Genomic DNA, 24857 nt, shown 5'->3' on the forward strand with positions numbered 1-24857 from the left:
TCCTGCCCTTGGCCTCTACTGTGCATGGCTCTATACAGAGGGACGGGTAAAATTGCATCACACACATCTTTGTACAGCTTTTTACGTGACACTGAGAACAGATACTCATTAGAAAATCTAACAGACAAAAAGCGAATACTTAGAATCACCTCCTTGAGATACCCGCAGACTGCGCCATTCATGTGATCTGTACCAACTACATATCCAGGTAGAGCCCTGATGAGCCTCAATTGGCACACCGTGCGCAGGAAAGGGTCACTCACATTACGGAAAAAGAAGAACCTGTTTATGATTTGCCGAATGAAAAGATGTGGCAGTCCCAGACCTCCTTTCTTTACTCGTCTAAACAGATTGGTTCGACTGCATCGTTCCCAACTAGAGGCCCACACGAAAATTGCGAAGACACGATGAAATTTCTGTATATTTGCCCGTGAACAATGCAATACCTGCATCACGTACCACAGTTTCGACGCGAAGAATAAATTGCAAACCGTAGCTCTTGAGAACATTGATAGGTGATTACCCTTCGACCTATTCACTTTCAACTGAATTACTCTTGCCTGTTCTTGCCAATAGTTATCATTGTCTTTGTAGTATTCGAGCGGTACACCTAGATATTTGGCAGGTGTCGTCCCCCACTTAACATTGGCGAAAAATTCTGGTCTAGATGACCACACTCCGTGCCAAAAACCCAAGCACTTTCCCCAATTTACCAGACTACCAGTTGCATTGCCGAAATTCTTTACTACAGTGATAACCTGTGCAACACTTTCTTTGTCGGTGCAACAAACTGCGACATCGTCCGCGTATGCCAGAATTTTGACTTCTGATGCCTGCAACCTAAAGCCGTGAATGCTGCTGTTTTCACTTATTGCCAAGCACCGGCATGGCTCATTTTTCAGCATCTACATAAAATGAGCCATGCCGGTGCTTGAAACTGCTTTGCAAAAAGGTCCTATACAGGCTTCATGTCGGGAAGGAACCACATTAGCATATGCAATATAGCGTGGTAGAAGAGTAAAATAAGCACCAAGCGTCGCACAACGCGAATTCTGTAACCAGGCGTCACACAATGCGAATTGCGCAACGAGTAGGTTGCTGAATGCTTCCAACCAAGGAGGTTTAAACCTCCTTGCTTCCAACCCATTACAGGGCTCTGCCATAATTCTTCGTCGTCATCAGGCACAGCATCAACAAAGTGCGCATAATGCCTTACATGCGTTTAGCAGGTACCGCGGCTCTCCGTAGAATGACGAAAAATGGCGCAGTGCCTGCTGCCCTACTTCTCAAAAATTACAATAATTTATAGCGTAGTGGGTTCCTCGCAAGTGTACTTGTATTGGTTGCCAAGGGAGCCCATAAGCGCATGATCCATTTCCTCGGGGTCTCAGTAAAATTACAATGATTTATAGCGTAGTGGGTTCCTCGCAAATGCACTTGTATTGGTTGCCAAGGAAGCCCATAAGCGCATGATCCACTTCCTCGGGATCTCAGTAAAATTCGTCGCCTCCCCCTCCCCGTCTCTCTCCCACGTCAACGTATCTTATACAGCATGACGGGAGAGGGAAATAGCGACCGGGCGTCACCCAATACAAATTACATAACTGGTGAGCCGTTTAAACCTTCCAACCCATTACAAAGGGCTGAGCCATAATTCTTCATCATCAGTCGTCGCGTCAACAAAGTGCACATAATGCCTACAGACGTGTAGCTGGTGCCTCGCTTCTCCGCAGAATGACAAATAATGGCTTAGTAGGAAAGGGAAAATAGACAACCACCCGTTTGTAGCACAAAGCCATGGCTTAGTCGGTGCTTCCCAACTTGACAAAAATTGTGATTTATGGCGTAGTGGGTACCTTTCTAGTGTACTTGTATTGTAGCCCCAAAAGAGCTTACAACGGGCTCTAGAAACGCCGCTCTTCCAGCTTTCGCTGTGACTGTGCTGCGGTTTCAGCGCAGGCCTGGCGTCTTTTTATTGTCACCAAAAGGGTGTTACTTCCAGTACTTTTCAGAAACTCACGAGAAACGCGCAGAGAGTATGCCAGATTTGAGACAGCGGAGGACACCTCATTAGACCGAAAGAAATTACTGTTAAAGTGAACAATTAATGATTGCATCTCAACAATTCCAATTATGAAGTATTCGCACCATACTTAATTGCATTTTCGCCAAAAGGCTTTTAAACTTAGCCGTTTAAATAAAAACTTCGCAGTTGCTTCCACATACGCGTGGCTACTTTTGGCTATTATTACTAACCGTGGCTTAAGTTGGCTACTTTTTGTCGTTTCGACCTCGCATCCCTGCTTCAGAGCTCCAATTGAAGCATCGTTGATTGATGAAAGCAGTAATAACACTGATTTACCTAAAACATCGCGACGAGATAAAGGATTTGGAAGGGTTTCCAAGTAAAGCTTAGATACCACTTGCAAAGGAAAGAGAGGCCCCGCCCAGATGACGGAAGCGCGGCAACTGACTGACACCGCAACTGCAGAAAGAGCCCCGCTCACGTACTATAATGTTCTCCGGCAGGGGTTAGGGGAGGAGTCACCAACCTTGCGGCTTATGACGTCAGTCCACAACGCGCGCTCATTGGTGCAGGTTTGTGTGCCTTTGAGGGGGACGCTATAGCATCGACACTTCTTAAAGCATCATCATAGAGTCTGTGGAATCGGAATTCATTGCGTTCGACCGCATCTATTTCTCCGTGTCGTATGAAATCTAAAAACTGAGTTTCTTACCGTCGTACACATTTTTCAGTACCAGGATACCAATGCCCGTAAGCGCATAGCCAGCAAATTCCTATGAGATCAAAACAGCAAGCCCTTGTTATGATCTATGGTTCTCATCTTCTTTTTTAGGAGGCCTGCCTACGACACAAATTAAAGAAAAACTAAATATGCATGGTGACCGCAGCGCTGTAAACACGCTTTTATAAAGGTGCACGTATGACATTTTTTTGTGTAGTTAGACTACGTTCTTTACCGTCGATAATGTCAGGAGCTGTGCGGGCATGGATTATATTTTCCTAATTTAGCTGGTTTTAAATGCGAAGCATTTCTTAGCGAACCTCTGGCACTTTGAGCGTTTCTATCTATCTATCTATCTATCTATCTATCTATCTATCTATCTATCTATCTATCTATCTATCTATCTATCTATCTATCTAGCCGCCTACGTCTGGGTGCTCTCATGATCGCCTCCTTAACTTGGTGTAGACCAAAATTTGCATGGGAGGGTAAGAGGATTTGACGAATATGATTGCCGGGTCATGACATGACTAACGTTAAAATCCTGTCGCGTACGTCGTCAAACCCTTTCCACTAGACACGTGTGGCACATACCCGTTTACCATGGGCCGCGGTGTACGGGTATGCGCCACAGGTGATTGACAGTTTATATCTACCCAGGAACGGCGAGAACAGACATTGGTTACTTAAATGCTAAAGCGTTAAGGAAAACCAACATCGGCAGCATTGACTCAACGAATAGAAAGAATGAAAGTTAGAATCCCGGCAGGAATCGAACCCAAGAATTCTGCGTGGCCATCAGGTATTCTACCACTGAGCCACGCCAGGTCTATAAACTGGTTTGAAAAAAAAAACAGCCTACGCAGGCGTAATTCGGTACAACGTCAATTGTGGTTGTGGTGCTGGCTATCTAATTTTACAAGAAAGCAATAAACGCTGCATGATACTCCTACGATATGTACTCCTTCGATACAGACGTCGTATCAGATTAACGTCTGTAGTTCCAGTGTCGGCTCCGCTTTTATAGCAGTCTAATAAACATTACGTTTGTATTCCTATGATTCAGCAAGCTATATTGAAGCATTGCTCGACCCCGGAGAAATACATTAACGAAAGTTACATATGATATCCACATCACCACACCGTAAAGTGCACTTCGTCCACCAGAACGGCGCAGTGTCCTCTTCATTTCTTACGAGGCTGGGCGATGGCCTCATGCTGACCGAGGATGATGCCAGATTGATTGACAGCCGCTTTGTAGATTAGGCTACGTAGGCCACACACACCCAGGTAGTCTACGAACACGACAAACACCATCCACTGATGTTGGTCTACGTAGCACTATCCAGGCCTACCAGCCTCGACGGCCTGAACCCAAGGAGGTTAAACCTCCTTGCCTGAACCTCACCAATGCGATGAGTGGCTTCAGGTTCCGACATGTCGCCGGCTCTGTCGACAGACAATTTGTCGACGAAATGACCGAGGCATCCACGAACTCCAACAGCTCTACTATACCACATACTTCACTACACATGGACCCCTCGTCACCACGATCACGACCGGATACTATAACAAGTCATGACCAGCTGCTGGTGCTCACTGATTACGGTGATGATGCCCTTGTTCAAGAGCTGTCAAGAACTTCTTGCACACATGTACACGGGATCCTGAAACGTGCGTGCGTTCTTGAGACAGGTATAAGCACTACGTATCAGCTTACCGCTACAGGTGTTGGTAATACCCACGTTGCATACGTAACCGTAAACAACTGGTTATATAACACATATGCGGCTCTGCAACATATGTGTGCGTATAAAATTTACACAAATCTTTAGCGTCATTTTGTAACGTGTCGCTCAGTAAAAAAAGTTACGCCACCGTCCCCTACCCGCCGCAAGCTTCGCATAACGTCGACTCCCATGGTACGTGGGATCTGCCGAATTTTAGGGGCGTAGCTCCTCTTAGTCTAACCTTGTCACGTCTCCGTTGTCCGGCGTATCTCCCGGCAGCCTGCAGTAAACGGCAGTATCTGTCCGGTGGCGGTGGTGGTGGTGTGCGGCGTGACCACCCTTACTGCGCATGCGCATCCCCTCGCCACACACCTCCTCTCCACTCACCCTCACCATTCCCCATGTCCTCTACCCCTCTCACCTTCCCCTCTCCACTTCCCCTCTCCCATACCCCTCTCCCTCCCCCTTCCCACTCTTCCTCTGAAAAGCGGGCTAGACATGCCGAAATTCTCTCCTGCGCAACGCCGCGATAAGCTCGAGCGCATGCGCGTCCCCTCCCCTTCTCTCTCCTCTCCTACGCTGCCCCCCTCTCGCCCGCCTGTCGACCGCATTCCCCGCTCGCCCTGTGAGAATTAACGGCCAGGCTAGATGGAAGATACGACGCGCGTAGCGTCCCTCTTCGCATTCCACGACGCGAGGTCGGTAGCATGCCCAACGAACGCCAACAGAACGCGATCGTGCAAGTGCTCCGGCTTCGCATCGCCTCATGGTCCTCCCACGGTTCCCCCCCCCCTATCTTGCCTCGCGGCGCAGCGGCGCCGACGCAGGCAGCGTCTTGATTGAAAAAAGCGACCGCTCGCGCTGCACAACCGTTCACTGACCACCCCTTATATATCCGCCTCGTGCGCTGCTGCTTTCAGTGGTACTGGTGGCGCCACCAACGGCGGACGGTGGCGATAGGTGGATCTGCGCACGGCCACCTGGATCGGGGCGCGCGGCGGTGTTGCTCCGGCCGTCCCATTCGGACGGAGGAGGCGTAATTGCAGAAAGGGGCGTGACCGCTCCTTTCGCCGCACCGCGGCGCGCGCCTACTACCCCTCCATTCCTTTGCGCTCTATGCGGGAAGGTTTGCGGCGCCTTCAAGATATCGCTGTAGAGTAACCCTGAGTTAGCATAGCACTTCCCCCACCCTCACAAAAAGCACATAAAAGGATGAATGGCGGCTATCGCTATATTCTTTATTTTTTTGTGTGTGTGTGTGCGCCAGTCCTTGTCGTGATGATGGTGACCGAAGCGAAAACACCCGCGAGTCACATTTCAAGAAAATTGTTTTGGTGTTCTGAAGTGCAGCATATCAGTAAAAAGTATACATGCGAAGGAAAGCACGAGATTTATTAAAAACCCCTTTTTTTCTGAGTGCTTCCAGAATTGGGGAAACGATCCGAGGGTTGGTTCCGCTGCTTAAAGGAGGTTGGCGGATTTCCCTTGGGATGCTGCGGCCTTGAGTGCGCGAGCTTTACCTGCTGGAAGGAATGCCACTTTGGCGTCGAGGCAACGTAATCTTTCTTGGTGTTGACTTACAGTAAGGCACGCAGCCGTACGGCACGTTTCTGAAAAACACGGTAAATGAGGCAAGCGAGTGAAAAACTCGCAGCTACAGCTAACAGGCGTAACCTCGTGGTACGCAGACTAAAAACAAATTACTTGCCTGAAGTCAATGTGGTATGACAATGTGAAACATCTAAAGAGAGAAAACTTATATTCACGTCTTTCTTTTATTGTGTGTTACGTATTAACACGTTAATTAGTGCAGACCGTTAGAGGCGTTTATTTCCGTCTTACATGTGCACTCTGCCCGTAATTAATTCAGATAGAGTTAAACGCCTCTATAAACTGCCCGTTCACATTAAATACGACACGCACCAACACAACAGAAAAACAATTGATGCGTTTTGTTAGAACACGCACAAAAAATAAGAAAAAAAAGCAGAGCAATACTAGCGAGAAACGTCCGCAACCGATCTACGGCCGTCGGTAAATCGACGCTTATGTAACGTCGGGCCTTGGTCAACCCGCGAGCGGCATGCACTCGGCATCGTCGGCCACGGTGGACGGGCCTACATCGGGTGCCGACGCAGGCCCACATGAGGCCAATGTCAATCCCCAAGACCGGCCCTACATTGGTTGCCAAGGTTGAGCCAACGACAGTGCAGTTGGCCAGCGACGTCAGGCCGACATTTTGCCAAGGATAAAATGTTACTTGGGAAACGGGCTCTTTCATGCTGTCGCGTTAAAACGACAATTCGATACCAAAACGAGAAAAAGTGGCCATTGCGCGACCGACCCTTAGCTAATTCGCAGGCGACAAGCGTCACTCATCGCTTTCGCGTTCAAATTCGCCTACATGCGACCTGCGCTTAAATAAGAACGTCGCATTCACATCACTGTCGTATCGTGGGAACTTCAGAATGCAAAGAGACGTGCCCATATCAAAATGTTGCCTATCATCGGCAAGGAGAAAACGACTACAGCATTATCATTACCGCAATTGTTTTCCAGCAACGTGATGCTCTTAAGACAGCGCTCGACCGCAGAAGATAGCTATGCAGTGCCGACGACGACAAAATGTATTTCCTTTAGAAAGAAGCATGGCGCGCGCCGGTCCAGGCGGCCGTGGGAGAAACGATTGCCAAAACAAAGAATGAGAAGCACGGAAAATCACGTACTCGGCACAATATATGTGTCATGGCACTTATGTAGCGGCCGTGGTCATGGCACATGAACGCGCCGCGCCACACGAAGTCTCTTAAGCACGCTGCTTGGCTCTATCTCGATTGTAACATGTTACAGAGAACAACACTCACTGTGTAAAGCCCGATTAACATTACATAATAGCGTACCTTGATTCCAGTCACCACGTGCACGATGTCCAGTGTGCATTTTTCCAAACACATGTGCGGCTGTCTACGGCGCGGTCAGCGCGGCATCATTCGCAAGGATGGATGGATGGATGGATGCTATGAGCGTCCCCTTTAAAACGGGGCGGTGACATGTCTGCCACCAGGCTCGAAGAAAAAAAAAAAAAAAAGCTTCCTTGTTTCATGTTGGCCTAATACCTTATCTACATTGATTAAATCTATGTTATTATACCAAAAAATATAAATTCACGGTCCATCTCTCTGCCTCTTAAGGCAGAATGACCTTATTTTTCCCCCATTATTTATTTTTGTTCTTTATCTCTACTTTTCTGCCACCAATACTCTAACCGTCTCTTACTTATTTCTATCGCGGACGTGTTCAGCTTTCCATTGTTGTCCCTAAAACCCAAGGCTTCATGTAGACTCGTGCCCACACGTATACCTGGGTGAATATCGCCACATTCAATCAGTACATGTTCCATCGTTTCCTTAGTTCTCCCGCAGCATGTACATTGTTCTTCTTCGTTACTAAATCTCGCTTTATAACTACGCGTTCTAAGGCAGCCCGACCTTGCTTCAAACAGTAAAGCGCTTCCCCTTGAATTATCATAAAACCTTTCCCTCCTTATTTCGTTTTTTTCCTTTTCGGTAGTTACTCAGAGCCGGCTTCTTTTCCATCGCTGTCATCCAATAAGTCCTCTCCGCCTCTCTGACCTTCCGCTTAATGCTCCTTGTTGCCATATCGCCCGCACTGCCAGCCGTATATTTACTGGTGAGCCTCCTAGTTCTTTTTCTCCACTGCGTGTCAACGCTTTTTCTATACAAATACCTGAAAACCTTCTCTGCCCATCTACTCTCCTTCATTTTCCTCAGCCTCTCTTCGAATCTCATTTTGCTCTGCGCTTCCCTCACTTCAAAGCCTGTCCATCCCATATCACCCTTTACCGCCTCATTTGTCGTCTTCCCGTGAGCGCCCAACGCGAGGCGGCCCACCGTCCTTTGATTTACATCCATTCCTGATTGCACCTCTGACTTCATGCACACCACTGAGTTCCCAAATGTAAGCCCCGGAACCATCACACCTTTCCACAGCCCTCGAAGCACCTCGTACCTATTGTATCCCCATAAAGCTTTGTGCTTCATAATTGCAGCATTCCTCTTTCCCTTTGCTACCGATGCTTTCTCTTGTACCTCCATATATCTATCCCCCTCATTTACCCATACTCCGAGGTACTTGTACTCGCTTACCCTCGGTATTTTTTGGCCCTGTATTAATACCGTATGGTCTCCGTGATCATTGAATACCATCAATCCACATTTTGTTGCACTAAATCCTAGTCCTAGAGCCTCACACTCCCTTCCGCATATATCTGCCAGTCGCTGTATATCATCTTGACTGTCCGCAAATAAGACAATATCATCAGCATAAAATAGACCTGGAAGCCTCTGCTCAACCATCGCTCCGACCTGTTTGTGTGACAAATTAAATCCAATGTTGCTACCTTCTAGCGCTTTTTCCATCCTCGCCATGTACAGCATGAATAACAGCGGGGACAAAGGGCATCCCTGTCTCAGCCCCTTGCTAATTTCAACGCTGTCCTTGCTACTTTTTCCTTCCCATTCTATACAAACTGTATTTCCTCGGTATATTTCCCTCAAAAGCTGTACACAGTCGTCACCTATGCCCACTTCCTTCAATATATCCCACAAAATTTCCTGATTAACGTTGTCATACGCCCCGGTGATATCTAGATAAGCTACGTATAAGGGCCTGTTTTCTATTTTAGATATTTCTATACACTGGGTAAGAACAAACAGATTATCGTCTAACCGCCTGTCGATTCGAAATCCATTCTGAAGTTCTCCCAAAATATCATTTTGTTCTACCCACGCTTCTATTTTTAATTTTACTGCCTGCATCGCCAACCTGTATAGCACCGATGTAATTGTTAGCGGTCTATACGAGCGAATGTTATCCTTTTCTCCCTTGCCTTTATAGATTAAGTTCATTCTACTTTTTCTCGGGGTAGGAGGAGAGCGCCGCGTCGCGGCGCGCGTCTGAACTACCTCAATTACAACTTTTCAAAGGGGCGCGCGCCGAATGGGACGGCCGGAGCAACACCGCCGCGCGCCCCGATCCAGGTGGCCGTGATCTGCGCGGCTCAGAGAAGCCGTGGGTAAAGCGCCTGTTACTCTCCGTTTTTCTATTCATGTTTCATTCTGGTTTGATATTTGTACTGCCGACGCTGCTCCACTAGACAACCATGCCGTCTGTTACGTCCATTGTTCTATATTATTTGTTTTAAAATGACAGGCCCGTTTTTTAATGCGTGCGCGCGATGCACTGCGTACGTTTCTTACGTGCACGTGTCCAAGTTGTTTGCGTGATCTGTTAACACAGATGAAATAAAAATTGTTGCAGTACAAAACAGCATTCTTGTTTTATTGAACACCCCAAACAGTACAACAATGACTATTACGGCTGTATGCCTGCTTAAGAAACGCACAAAAGACACGCGATTTTATCTTCGCCCAACACTCGTAGCACTCAACTAGGCCAAGAAAACCAAAATCTAACTTGCTGAACGTTTTAACAGCCGTCACACAGCTGCATAATAATGCGTGAAAGTACTGTAGCAAATGACCAACAAACATTCACACAGCGTTTTTTTTTTTGTTCACAGACCGTATTAACATATGAGAAAGTTCTAACTGCATTGCAATCACATAATTCGGAATATCTAATCACTTTCACCATTGAAGCCACAATCCTCTAACACATGCGCTTTAAATTGAGCATGGTATTACTCAGACTTATACAGGAAATGCGCACCCGTGGCATTACTCAGATTTATATAGGAAATGCGCACGCGTGCAATGTATCTCGTATGCTAGATTCTCCTTTGGTACGTGCAGCTCAAAATAAAATGCGATTCTAGAAGTAATGTTCGTGGAGTAGCGAGCATATAGCAGAACAACTACTTACAGCTTCACTTACCTTTGCCAAAACGGTATTCCAATTGCAATTCAATATTAACCGACGCAACAACGATAACAACACGCCTGTTGCACACAGGCGTACCAGGTTGACGCTCGAGGCCAAGCGCGGTATTTTAAGTGTAGCACAATCGTGCGCGTACAGTACGCTAGAATATACTGGCACAATGTCGTCAAGCTTGCAGTCACTTCAGCGGTTCCCACGATGTAGCACCAGTTGACGTCCTCGTGTCATCAAACTGCTACGACGCCGAGAACTACACACACAGCTGACTTGGAAAAACGCGGTCTTGCAGGAGGCCATCTTGTCCCGCAACCAACGGACAAAAGTACACAACTGAGGCGTCTGAAACATTGCCGTTGATGAGATGGCAGCTGAACGAAATCAGGGCTCGTCATCCGACGTGTGGCCACCGCCTTAACACAATATTAACGTTGCAACGTTCAAGGAAGACGCGACGAGCCCAGCCGGTCTTGTCGGGTACGCTACAGCACAGTGCACAGCGCGCGCTCTCACGGCCACCGAAAGAAATAAAAGAAAGTGGAGAGAGGAGTTAGCTTGGAGCATGGCCAGTCGGTGGAAGCAAGAGGACGTGTTGCGTCGTCGGTGTGGCGTATTGTCGAGAGATGGCGCTAGTTTGTTTTTGCGCAACGAAATCGCAAACTTGATTCAAAATGCATGGGATCCTATGGGGGGTTGGGAGAGGGCACATCTTCCTTTCTCCTCGCTAGTCACCAGGGGAGCCGAGCGGTGGCGCCACCATACCGATGCACGAGGCGGATAGGCACTGGATTTTGACCTCCAAGGTAGTGTGTGTGTGCGATTTCTCCTGTGCGTGATTAAACAATGAAAATTCACAGCGTACATGTAAAATTAAAGTGAGCTGCAAATCGTCATAACTCTCATCGAACCTTTAGTATAAACGCGCCCGATCTCACGTCGGTGATGATGTACTGGGCAGAATTCACGGAAGATTCACGGTTTACCGATGAACCTCCGCAGCTTCGCCCACTCATCATCATTCACTCCGTGGATATGCTGCGATTTTTTTGTAAGTTAGCACTCTTTCCTGACACTGCTTGGTCCATGATAGGTCATCGTAGCGCAAGCGCTTTTGCATGAGGGACACAACGATGGCGACACATACAAGCGCTTATGTGTGTCGCCTTCGTCTAATTCCTCGTCGAAAAGTTTTTGCGCTAAGACGACCTGTCATGTGCTACCAACTAGTCCCATCGAGCACTTTACTTATAAGCCATCCTTCTGTCGATCGTTGCTGTTGACCTGAAGAAAAAGTACATGTTATCTAATAAAACATTGCGAGGAATTCCACTCTGAGAAGGTGAATGACCAGCGATGCTGTTTAACATACGACACAGAAACTGACACAGAATTTCGAACCATAGCGAACCGCACACCCAGTAACTCAATCCGAAATATCTGTACAGAAAGTCCCTTTTGAATTAGCGTACGCTCTTTTAACTTTTTTTTTTCGAGCAGCATGGTACTTGCTTGAAATACGAGCGCGTAACTACACAGGGACGCAAGAAGACAGGGACAGGTTCATTTTCCCTGTCTCCTTTGGCCCCTGTGCATTTACGCGCTCGTACTTCAAGTATGAATCACCAAATCGTCCAATCAGCCATTCTGACGTGGTACTTGCGTCTTGTCGCATTCTTCGTTTCGCTACATGCGCCGTCATACCTGGCTTGCCGCATGCGCTTGACGTGCTGCCGCGGGTGGCCGGTGTGTTCCCTCCTCAATTTTTAATGACCGATGTAGGGATTTACGCAGTTTACAAGCGTTTTTGCTGACGCACACAGAAAATGCATGGGACCATACAGGTTTGCTATAAAATGTGAACACTTTTTCAATGGTACCATAGTTTGAGTGTGTACCATGGTCGATCGATCTAGCTAATCAGATTCCTTTCCTTCTCGGTGGCAAGCATCAGCTTCGACATGCAGAAGACCTTCACCTTCTGGAGTGTGGTCATCGGCTGCTCTGTCACCTGGAGCATGGGCTTCTGCACCAACCAGAGCATGATTCAGCGATTCTGCGCCCTCGGCTCCATTCGCAAGGCACGCACGTGAGTGATCCAGAAGGCGACTGTGTTCGATGACACCATTTTGTGAGAAAACAATGCAAAGGGCCCCGTTGTTATCCCGTCTCCATTGTATGTAGCTGACCGCGCAGATAAAATCGATGTGGAAAGCATAGACTGTGTGTCTTTAGGATGATAGTAACTTCGATTGAGAGTGAGCGTATACACTTAAGATATTTGTCAGATTGTGTTGTGTACAACCAATATTATAGCTCGTGCTTGTTCAAGTCTCACAGCAAGTATATATCTGCCACTTTAGCGAAGCTCTTCTTCTTCCATATAACCTGGTTTCTTCTTTTTAACTTTCGGCTATTGCCGTGTACCCGCCATGACGGTTAGCAGCTACAGCGATTCGTCGCTAAGCCTGATGAGGACGCAGGTTCGATTCCCGGCCCCCACGGCCGCATTTGGAGGGGGGCGAAAGTCCCAAGACGTTGTTTTGTCAACCAAACTATTGCCTGATCATTCTATTCGTATTCAAATTTGATGTCGCCAATATTTTTTTTTTTTAATTTAAGCATTACGACAATTTCTATGAAAAATTCGGCGGATCCCACTCCTTGTGGGAATCGGTTTCATGCGAAGCAGTCAGCGAGTACTTCTATGCTGTATTTTATGGCCATTATGGCTTTGAGCCAAGCGTTACAAGGTGGATCGAGATGGTTTTGTAAGTGTAGTAGATGTGTGCACATCGTGTTCTTACCAGGCACGTCGACAACACTGGCATTTAAAGGGTAACTTGTGGTGCGACGTAACGTCAGCCCTCACGTTAGAGTACATACGTCAGCATTATCGAAACTAAGTGCACTTTATGGTGTAATCATGTGAATATCTTACGTAACGTTCGTCAGTGTATTCCTCCGGGGTCGAGCAACGCTTCAATATAGCTTGTTGAATCATAGGAATGCAAATGTAATGTTTATTGGACAGCTATATGAATGCGAAGTCAACACTGGAGCCACAGATGTTAATCTGATATGACACCTGTATCGTAGGAGTACATATGTAGTATTTATTGCTTTCTTGTAAAATTAGATAGCCAGCACCACAACCACAACTGATGTTGCACCGACATTACGCCGGCATAGGCTGTTTTTCCAAACCTGTTTATATACATGGCGTGGCTCTGTGGTACAATGCCTGATTGCCACGCAGAACGCTTGGGTTCGATTCCTGCTGGGATCATAATTGTTATTCTTTCTATTCGTCGGGTCAACGCTGCCGACGTCGGTTTTAAAATACCAATGTGTGTTCTCGCCGTACCTGGGTAGATATAAACTGTCAATCACTTGTTGAGCATACCCGTACACTGCGGCCCGTGGTAAACGGGTATGTGCCACAGGTGTCTAGAGGAAAGAGGTTGACGACATGCGCAATAGGATTTTCTCGTTATTCATGTCATGACCCGACAGTCATATTCGTCAAGTACTCTTACCCTCCCATGCCAATTTTGGTCTACACCAAGTTAAGAAGGCGATCGATAGATAGATATAGATAGATATATATAGATAGATATATATAGATAGATATAGATAGATAGATATAGATAGATAGATATAGATAGATAGATATATAGATAGATAGATATAGATAGATAGATATAGATATATAGATAGATAGATATAGATAGATAGAAACGCTTAAAGTGCCAAAGGTTCGCTAAGAAATGCTTCGCATTTAAAAATTCATCTGTGCTAGGCGCGCTTATGGTAACGCAGGTGCTGCGCGTTGTTCCGGAGCTGTGGTAGCATCAATACTGTGGATATATAAGTTGGCAAAGGAACGATCACACACTTGGCGAATGGGTCCCTTACAGTGCGGCCTCGATCACTTTCAGGCAGCGATGCGCGCTTTCCGATGCACCTTTCAAAACGCAGGCTCACACTTGCAGGGCGCTGTACATCAACATGCTGGGCGTGGCAGTCACAATGATGCTAGCTGTATTCTGTGGCTTGGTGCTTTTCACTCTCTACCACCAGTGTGATCCAGTCAAGGCGTCCATTATTAACAAGTACGACGAGGCAAGTAAACAAAGAAATTTCTTATCTCTATGAATGCCGTCGAAGGCCTCTGAAAAATCATTTTATTTGTTATGCAGCCCGATCATTATACACGTTGCTGCATCTGTCACTGACACAAGCAGTGATAAACATATATGAGTGTTTTATGATTATCTGCATCGAACTAATTATTTCTGGCAATTTCTGTTACTGTTACTGATAAATACTATTACTGATAGTAACACATAAAGCAGAGGACAGTTAACGCAAAGAAAATATTCTGATTTATCTGTACATGCACGGCCACTGGATGCAAAAGCAACAGCAATCTATTCAAAGAAGACTAAAGGTACCTTTTGTAATGCCAGTAGCTCTTTTCACACCATAAATTTAGTCATCACATAAACCTCCCTCATAGCCAACATTTTTATCTCACCCCATCTTTTTTAACAGTCCAGACAGCAAGCTCTGTTGTAGATATGAGAGCTGGCACTAAGTAGCCTAGAACAGCATAGAACATACGCAGCATAGTCTAATGCAACTGGTTTAACAACCGCAGCAACAAATCGTTATCGAAGGTTTCTTTCTGGTTGCAGTTAATGCCGTACTTTGTGATGGACACATTTCATCGCCTGCCTGGTATAGCTGGGCTCTTCGTCACAGCCGTCTACAGCGGATCCCTCAGGTACAAAGGAATCACCGCTGTGTTATTATTATTTGTACCAATAAAGTAAAGTCTCGATATAGCTATGCATCCGATAAAGTCGCGATAGACCCTGCTGTGATAGGGTGACCCACCGTGGTGACTTGGCCGCCACGGCATTGCGCCGCTAAGCTGAGGACGCGGGTTCGAGTGCCGGCCACAGCAGCCGGGAGTCGAACACACATCCTCGAGCTTAGGGGACGAAATGCAAAACTGAGAAATGCATAACGATGCAAATGCAATATATATATATATATATATATATATATATATATAAAACTAGGGTAACCCACTACAGCGTGTCTCATAACGTTATCGCGATTTTCGCTCATTAGACAGCAAAATCTAATCTGATAAAAAGCACTAAGGTTCAATACGCACTTGTTGTCGTTACTGCTTCTGCAGTGCAACAAGTTCGTATTGAACATCTGTTCTTTTTATCAGAATCAACCAGAATCAGTGCAGATAAGGAGTTTGTAACGTTAAAGTAAATATTGCAGCAAGCTAGGAATGAATCATGTAAAGCAAAATATTCTACTTGATGGTAGCGCAGGCTAAAGACTGGGACAACAGAAAAAAGGCACACCATATGTTGTGTCGTGTGAGCCTTTTCTCTGTTGTCCCTGTTTTTAGCCTGCGCTACCATCAATTACCATGCAATACCAGCAAGCCCACATTGCCACCCTCATAGACTTAAAGCAAGTTAACTTCGGTTCGGTAACACAACACCCCGTATTTGGCATGGGGCTCGTATTGCTACTCCAGTATTCATGCTAAATCAGAGTGGGAAATGTTAATAATATGTCAGCTCCTTTGATCAATCCTAATTTCTTTATTACAGCACGATGTCATCTGGTTACAATGCATTGGCTGCGATCACATGGGAAGATTTCTTAAAGGCGAAGGTGAAGCTGTCGCCCAGAGGAACCATGTGGGTGACGAAGGCTATCGGTATGCATGTACAAATTACCAGCTGTTGATTTGTGCGTGTTGAGTTGTGAGTTAGTGCGTTACAGTCGAGTCGCATTATGATGAAATCAGTCTACAAGTGAGTGCACGTGAAAGAACCCCAGGTGGTCGAAATTTCCGGAGCCCTCCACTACGGCGTCTCTCATAATCATGTGGTTGTTTTGGGGCGTTAAACCCCAACAATTATTATTATTATTATTATATAGTCTACAAGTGAGATGTGCGCAGATTAGTCTGCTATGCTTTCCCGCACAATATATACGAGCATATCTTAAACCGAGGCCGAGAATCGGGCGGCTTCAAGATAATCGGGCGGCTTGAACCTTTGGTTGGTCTGTGAGTCAGACCAACTACGGATGTAAGGTCGGCCCGAGCTCGTGCAAAGGTGCACCGCACATGTAGGAACGATATTTCTTTTTTTTTTTTTACGTATAGAACGGTGCAGTGTGAAAACGGCTGCCTTGTGTGGCTTGGCACGTTCGGTAGAAGAGCTGTTTTTCGAGCGTCCCAAGTTTGTTCATTCTTTCGACGTTATTGGTTGTTTTTAGGAAGCTATTACATGAACACGGTGAACGAAACTGCAAGGTCACCTGCAATGTTATCGCTGGAAAATTCATCTAACGCGGACCCTAAAGACGGCGCCCGTGGCCCCTGTCTTTCCTATTTTCTGCGTCTGCGTCCCTTTATTTACTATAATTAATTGATAGTACTTGTCACTACATAATGTTTTCTTATCTTAATTCAAACTACTTTGACTTGAGAGCATACATCTGCCTTTTGCTGGTACCACAGAATGTAACGACCACCTAGCACGAATCAAACCATAATTTAAATTCCAGCGGTACAGCGCTATAACGTGCTGTCGGATGTTGTTCTTGTAGTGTGTTTTCATGCTATCGTTGCGACCATCAGCAACGTCGTTGTTGTTGTTTTTTTTTCGCAGCTGCCGGTTACGGTATCCTCACGGTGGTCATTGCATTCCTTGCCGGCAGCCTGCCTTCCGTCATGTCGGTAAGACAGCCTTAAATCAAGCGCCGTTTTCAACATACAGTGATACTGATGCTCTTTAAACAAAATCTCGCGAATATTTAGCGCTGAGACAGTTTCAAGCGCGGTAATCAAGGGTTGAAAATTGCGCGTGTCCCTTATTGCTCCTGAACGTTCTTCGGTAATGACATCTAGCAAAAAGGTCAAATCTTTTCACTTGCCCAGCCTGTTTGGTAATAACCGCGGAATGTGTTATCACAGTTACAACACGATGCGCCAGTAACCGTTGCGCTACGCTAAGGTGTTTACCCTCGTATCCGCAAGTTGGATGCGACTCGGCATGTCGTCTTCAACTTCGTTTAGAACAATGCACTGGTACCTCTAAATGAAATCAAACGTAGAATTTCAATAATACTCCTCTGTCACTCTTGATGAGGAGCCACTCAAGAAATGCACTCTCACACTAGCACATTTTGAGTCAATGCTGAGAAGGCGTGGTTCCAAGAAAGATGAATTCTTAGCCATTTGAGTTTTCCTGGAACCGTGCGCTCACACACACATAAGCGTAATGGCACAGCGCTTTATTCAGCGCTTATTCAGCGCGCTTTTGTTATAAACAATTAAGCCTGTCGTGAAACACAAAACAACTTGGTCAGAACTTCAGCTCGGCAGCGATACCAGAGGGGGTTAAGCGTATACTGCAGGTTGTGTCACCTGCTTAGTAAACTCTTTGTATCTTTTGCATTGGGCTGTGTTACCGTGCCAATAAAAGGGCTGACCAAGAAAGTGCTTTTCATACGCAGGCAACTTTCGTCACAACTGGATCCTTTGGAGGTGCCTCTGGAGCCACATTCTTCGTCGGTCTCCTAGTTCCATGGTGCGGAAGCCTAGTGAGTTCATTGCACATGAATCGCCTTCAGCGTTGTGCTTAGCATCACTTTGCGCAGCAGCTGGTTTATTGTAATGGAGCTTGGAGACCATTTAAAAGAACGTAATATACCAAGAGTCTTCCTCTCTTTGAAAGTAAAGTAATATCGAAATAGCTAACTTGTGTTCGACAGCCTGCCTCGTACTTATATGCAAACCGGCCGTGATGACCCCCTGACCTATGACGTATCGCCGCCGATTACGAGGTCCCGTGTTCGAGTTCCCGCCGCGGCGGCCGAAACTGACAGGAGGCAAAGCACAGGAACGCTTGAGCGTTTAATATGAACGCGAATCACGGAACCCCGAGCGATCACAGTTAATCCGAAATCCTACATACAAACCAATAATGCAAACCTTGCACTGGGACATTGAACACTGGGAATCAATTGGACACTATTTGGCACATGGAATATGCGCAGATCGCTGCTTTGCACGCTAGCTTTGTGCGTAACACGCTGCCATACACATTTTTGCTGGATTTGCTATACGGCATTCTCTGGCGACCTTAGAGTGTCGGTTCAGGCTCACTGAACTTTATTTTTCCTTCCATGCTCGACACGTAAATGCCATAATATGATTGACAGCTAGGAGAGCTGGCACGGATGCGCTGATACAAACTGCGCGACAAGACGGAATAGCAACGCAGGAAAGCGTACAGATGACAAGGACTCACAAGTCCGCACTTTGCGACAAGTACATTTTTCATACGGATTCACTGCGTTACGAGTGAGGAAATTACGGTAAAATGCTGCAACTATAGAGACTGGCGCGAAACGCTTAAATCTTCCACAAACGTTTCAAGCAGCAAATGCTATATGTTCGATATTTTTTGCATAGCTAGTGACTTCCGTTACACACATATATCTGTCTGTTATGCGTTCCTTCATTGCCAAATACTTGTCTTGGTGCTGTCGTCGTATAGTGCAGTCGCGTGCGAGTAAAATCGTCATGTTTACCAGCATAAGAAAGAACAAAAGAAAAAGGCGCGTTTGTTTTTATACGTGTCTATCTCAAATGTGTTTTTCTGGTTCCTTCCGCAGAGTGCTTTGCTGTCCATGGTCACGGGAATGGGACTGTCCTTCTGGGTGGCCATCGGAGGCATGCTCTATCCTGCAAAACCAGTGGCTGTCCGCACTACGCTTGAACAGTGCACGTTTAACTACACGACTCGGGTGCCTATCCATCGGACATATTACACCGGGTGAGATATTTGCTGACCCGTGTGATTGTGACAGATGCCGTGCTTTTCTGTTTCATTCATTTGTAGCCTTACAGTGATAGTGTCGTTGTAATTGTGAAGAGAGAGAGAGAGACGGGAGGAGGAAAAGCCAAGGAAAGTAGCTAGATTTCATGGATAGATACCCTAGGCGTCAAAAACAGGATGTGAGAGCGAAAAGGAGAAAAAATCTATCTATCTATCTATCTATCTATCTATCTATCTATCTATCTATCTATCTATCTATCTATCTATCTATCTATCTATCTATCTATCTATCTATCTATCTATCTATCTATCTATCTATCTATCTATCTATCTATCTATCTATCTATCTATCTATCTATCTATCTATCTATCTATCTATCTATCTATCTATCTATCTATCTATCTATCTATCTATCTATCTATCTATCTATCTATCTATCTATCTATCTATCTATCTATCTATCTATCTATCTATCTATGATACTTGAAACACTTGATACTAATTGTATCATGAATAACCAACTCGTCCAATCAGCCATTCTGGCAAATACATATCTAGCTGTCTGATGTATACCTCTCTCCACATTCATACTAGCGTTTATAGAAAACGAGAGAAACCGCGTGAACAGGACAGAGACAACCACGGTGTTCTTACACCATGTTTACAACAATCAAGCGTAAGTCGGCGCTTAGTCCATCTGTGTCATGTTGTTCTGTTGTTTGCGCTGCTCCTCGTTTTCTATGTGTACTGACCGGGACAAATAAGCAATCCAGTACTGGCGTTCCGCGCCCGTATATCTATAGCTCGGTGCGACCGTGCGCTGATGGCGTTTCTTCTTCAAAGCACGCATGCGCAGCCCCTAATTTATTCCATTGCTTGTGTTTACAGCGGCATATACGACCTGTACCATGTGTCCTACTTGTGGATTCCCGTTATCAGCTTCCTTACCACTTTCATCGTAAACGTCCTCATTACGCTCCTTTGTGGTGAGTGCTTCTGTCATGCTGCTTTCCGGCAGCATACGGGGGAAAAACCAAATGCCAAATGATGACGCCCGAGGCAGTAAATGAAGCTTTAATGCCCGTTTACAGCACATCTCTTAGTCAGGCCCCTAAGAATCAAACATTTCGAAAAGCGCAATTTTTTATGCAAGCAGTCAGCCCAACAACTTCGAAACAGAACGCTGAAAGAAATGGACGCCACAATGCTGTAAGCTCCGTTGCTACGGCATCCAAAGTAGATGAATAGATAAGCTGGTACTGTTTGCATGAAATAGTTGCCGAACGGCAGTAGTACGTGTTTCAGTTGAGCAGTTAGGAAGCCAAGAAGTTCACTCGCACATTTTGCACAAAGAAAAAAAAAGAAACATCTAGCTTAAAGGAGTCCTGAACCATCCCTTAGGTTTGGTGAGCAAACACATCCTGCGGAAAGAAGACACTATTATATGAACAGCTCAGCCAAACCATGCAGTCCAGGGGCGTAGCCAGAAATTTTTTTCGGGGGGGGGGGGTTCAACCATACTTTATGTATGTTCGTGCGTGCGTTTGTATGTGTGCGTGCCTATATACGCAAGCAAAACTGAAAAATTTCGGGGGGGGGGGGGGGTTGAACACCCGCAACCCCCCCCTTGGCTACGCCCCTGATGCAGTCGTGTGCTGGAAGGAGACTTCAGAAGTTGCCATCTTCTCAAACACGCTCTCTTCATACAGAGGCCCACTGGCGTAAATCACGGGGTCATGACCCCCCCTTATGTTCAGGCTGGGGGAGACACCCCTTAAGATTCAACTTTCAAACGCCATATATTTGAATTGCTTGAGAGTTAAGTATAGTACGTGCAATCAACTTTTTTGCTAATGCATGTTTACTTTGTAGTGCGTAGGGATTGTGTTCAATATGCCTGAGCTGTGTCGCACCTGCCGCGTCACCGCTTTCAGAGAAGATTCAATAGAACAGTGCAATTACGTGGGCTGGGAACGCCATGCAGTATTTTTTATTTTATTTCAAAGCGTGATTTTAATTTTTATATAGATAAAAATAAAAACAGAAATGCCCACCATGGCAAGATGTGCGTCCCCCTTGTAATTTTTCTGGATTTTCGCCACTGCAGGGGCCCGTTCTCGCTCTCTCCGGTGGGCAAACCCTGCTGCTTGACGTCGAAAAACAGGTAGCATGCTATTGGCCAATAGCCGACATAGATCAAGAGCGGCGTTTGTATCAGATGTTCTCCTTGGCATGGGGTGCCGTCACGTGCCGGCGCTGTGCTCCATAGTCTGCTAACATTACGCAGTGAACCACACTCGCGCACAGAAATTGCAACGAGAGAGAGCGATTGCGTCTCCCCCTTGTCATCCATCCCTGTGCAGCTTCCAGCGCACTCGTCGGGACGAAATAGGAGAGAAAGCGCTTGAAGCGTGCGGCAAATCCCTGTAACTACGCTTGTTCTTGACGGACTCGAGAAATTTTTGCGTCAATCGATTCGTGAGGCAATAAACTCAGATACTGAGGTCATTCGATGATTTCTTAGAAAAGTAGTTCAGCACCCCTTTAAGAAATGGCTGTCGTTATTTTGTCGCCACACAGGTTTCAAGAACTCGGCTGATGTTGACCCAAGCCTAATAGCGCCGTTCATGAGGAAGCTCTACTCCAGGACGATAACTACAAAGCACAATGAACAAAAATGTGGATCTCCTAAGGCGGAGGTACGTATATCCACGACAGCACTTACAATAAAGTCAAAGGTCGTATAAGGAACCCGCCACGGCGTACAGTGGTTACGGAGCTCGGCTACTGACCCGAAGGACGCCGGTTCGGTTTCTGCAGCGGCGGTCGCATTTCGATGGAGGCGCGATGCTAAAGGCCCGTGTACTTAGACTTCGGTGCACGTTAAAGAACCCCAGGTGGTAGAAATTTCCGAAGCCCTCCGCTACGTGTTCCTCATAATGATATCGTGTTTTCGGCACATAAAAGCCCAGCAATCATTTGTATAAATATCGCATAAGCAATGATAAGAGAAATATTTCTTTCTAAGAGATCAAAATCCCTGTATACGGGGTGTCGCTTAAGCCAACGGTTTCGACAAGTGGTCTTTTCTTGTGCCTTGAAGAAGACGAGACCAATTGTCGAAATGTTGGCTACAGCGACACGCCATGTTCGAGAACTGTTCATCTCTTCAAGCTTCATCTCTTCAAGCCCCTGGACATCTCCCTTATTTGGAGTTATACATTCTAAGTCATTCGGTGACCTATAGTCAGCGCAATGCCACATCCTGGTATATACGTGTCACAATGCAATACGTATACCATATGCTCACCGTGTGCCCAGTTTGACGTAAGGTTGAGCGACCGGTCAGTACGGTGAGAATTTTCAGCTGTTGTGATTTTGATTTATTAGGGAAGTGCACGTCCAAATGCGCTGAATCACTTTCACCTCCATGTGCATTTTCAAGGTGCGTTCTTATGTTTACTGCCGTGACGTTCATAGTGGTCCGTGTCCTTATACGAGTCTTTTCTTGCAGAACAATGTCGCCGAGAAACCCGCCAAGAAACTCCACGACATCAGCATCATTTCGAACGGCCACGTGAACTACGCCATGACCAATGACGACGGCACACAAAACACAGCCATGTAGCGAGCCAAGAAGATTCCTACGTGTATTACGGCGACGGATCGTTTCCGCCGTTGTTGTACCTGTGATTTATGAGCCGTGAACTGAAATTTGACGAGTGGGACTCGTGCAGCACACTCCCGAGGGCCCTGCAGCGGAGACAGTACAAACTACAGAGTGATGTCATCCAAAGATGTCCGAGGATTCTGCAGCGGCAATCGTACAAAACTAGTGATGTAATCCAAAGATGTCGTTTGTAGATGCCAACAAAATGTGACGGGGCATACGTGTCAACGATCTGCACGCTGAAGTGCCAAGTGTTTATTACCAGAGTTTATAACGGAATCGCGAGTGTGATTCCATTCCACATGTTCGCGTCAAGTGCGGCAGGCCCGCAACAGTCGCGCTCGTAGTTTTATTGTTTGCCTCACTTTATTTTGCGCTTTAATGGTTTCTCTAAGAAACATAATGTCGAATGCTATTTGCGGCCGTATTCTTGTTTTCTATATAATTTTAGTTTTCGTTGCGTTTTAGTGTGCATCATCATCCTCAAATTGTTTCATGTTCCATCTTTGAAATATGTAGCGTGCTTTTTTTGCCACAAACATCGTACTTTCTTTTAGCTACACTTGGTGCGAGAGCAACAAGGGTGCTGTCAAGCAGAGCAACGAGCTCACGAACACCGTGAACGGAACATGTCCGCGTTCCTACAGCGTTCATGCCACAATTGTAAATACGCGTGTTTTCATTGTGCAGTCACAACATTGGTTCCTTGTTCGGTGCAACGGAGCAGTACTCGTTCAGTTCAGCCTGATTGCATCTCAATGAGTTCCTAAAACTACAGGCACTGTGCCTCTGCTACGAGAGCTTTACCGGAGGTTTTAAGAGCGAGTTTTTATTGCCTACAACACACACAATACAATGTATTTAATATATCCAGCAAATGCTAGCGCGGTACAGGCTGACTGTAAGGACATCGCGAACGGAGTGAAATCCTCGAAGATCTTATACGATACGCCAAGAACTCTTGGAACTACCTCGAGCTTGGGTAAACTGTAATCTTTCTAGTTTTCCAAGGTCTTGCAGCCAATAAGTTTGTACAAGATTGTTCGTTCCACTTAACTGTCCCAAATAATGCTTGCCTGTTTGAGTTTTCGGAATACACATTTACTATTGCACATCGTTCAAGCTTCCGAAACAAAGAAACAGAAAAAGCTACCCGAATTCACGAGATATACTCACATGCATTACGTCATTCCTTGCAGAGCCAGCATATATGTGTCTACATTTCCCCGACTGCTTGTCTCCTCTAGAAGAATGTTTATTCCTATCGAAGCCGTTAGGTGATTTACTAAGTCACTTGAAGATGCCATAAAGTGGGCTTTGTCGAAATGTTCTCAAGATTATTGATTATTTTACAATATCTGTCAGGAATACATAAGTGTATAGTTTCGCGCCATGTTTAAAATGAAGAGATGAATTTCAAGCACGCACAAGCGTTCTGTTGCATACCAAAACGACTGTTTTAACTACAATAGTGTGTATAACTACAGGTGCATAGCACATAATGCATTTGTTGTGAAAATGTTTTATTTCAATAAACGGTGTATGCCAGTTGTTTTGCTGTTTTATCAAAGGTAAGTACTGTTTGAAATGTGGCCGCCCTAGAGGCCCGTGTGCTTAGATTTAGATGCACGTTGAAGAACCCCCAGGTGGTCTGAACTTCCGAGCCCTCCACTACGGCGTCTCTCATAATCATATCGTGGTTTTCAAAGAAAGACTAAGAGCTCCCTTCATCATTCGTTTGGTCTTGTACGCACTAACAAAGAGTCACATTTAATATTTTCATCGGCCAACCATAACAGTAAAAGTGCAGTTGCGTATGGGCTTGTATACGCTAAAATATGGACTCGCACGTACGGTGACGCGACACTGATTTTAAATAATTATTCGTGTAAGCGCGCG

The 24857-nt window shown here is 45.9% G+C and overlaps 1 protein-coding gene across 1 annotated transcript in view; it reads left to right on the top strand.

The window, feature by feature from the left end:
* The window catches only part of LOC119393337 (sodium-coupled monocarboxylate transporter 2), a 49754-nt gene extending 25228 nt beyond the window's left edge, over nucleotides 1–24526 (top strand). The window contains exons 9-18 of the mRNA XM_037660308.2: nucleotides 12342–12482; nucleotides 14389–14518; nucleotides 15094–15182; nucleotides 16042–16151; nucleotides 17113–17180; nucleotides 17960–18046; nucleotides 19124–19284; nucleotides 20177–20274; nucleotides 21869–21987; nucleotides 22803–24526. Coding sequence (XP_037516236.1) covers nucleotides 12342–12482; nucleotides 14389–14518; nucleotides 15094–15182; nucleotides 16042–16151; nucleotides 17113–17180; nucleotides 17960–18046; nucleotides 19124–19284; nucleotides 20177–20274; nucleotides 21869–21987; nucleotides 22803–22916 — 1117 coding nt within the window. The 3' untranslated portion in view covers nucleotides 22917–24526. The remainder of the gene's footprint in view (nucleotides 1–12341; nucleotides 12483–14388; nucleotides 14519–15093; nucleotides 15183–16041; nucleotides 16152–17112; nucleotides 17181–17959; nucleotides 18047–19123; nucleotides 19285–20176; nucleotides 20275–21868; nucleotides 21988–22802) is intronic.
* Nucleotides 24527–24857: the final 331 nt, after the last annotated feature.

This window comes from Rhipicephalus sanguineus, chromosome 5 (genome assembly GCF_013339695.2).
Source record: "Rhipicephalus sanguineus isolate Rsan-2018 chromosome 5, BIME_Rsan_1.4, whole genome shotgun sequence".
Taxonomy (NCBI): domain Eukaryota; kingdom Metazoa; phylum Arthropoda; class Arachnida; order Ixodida; family Ixodidae; genus Rhipicephalus; species Rhipicephalus sanguineus.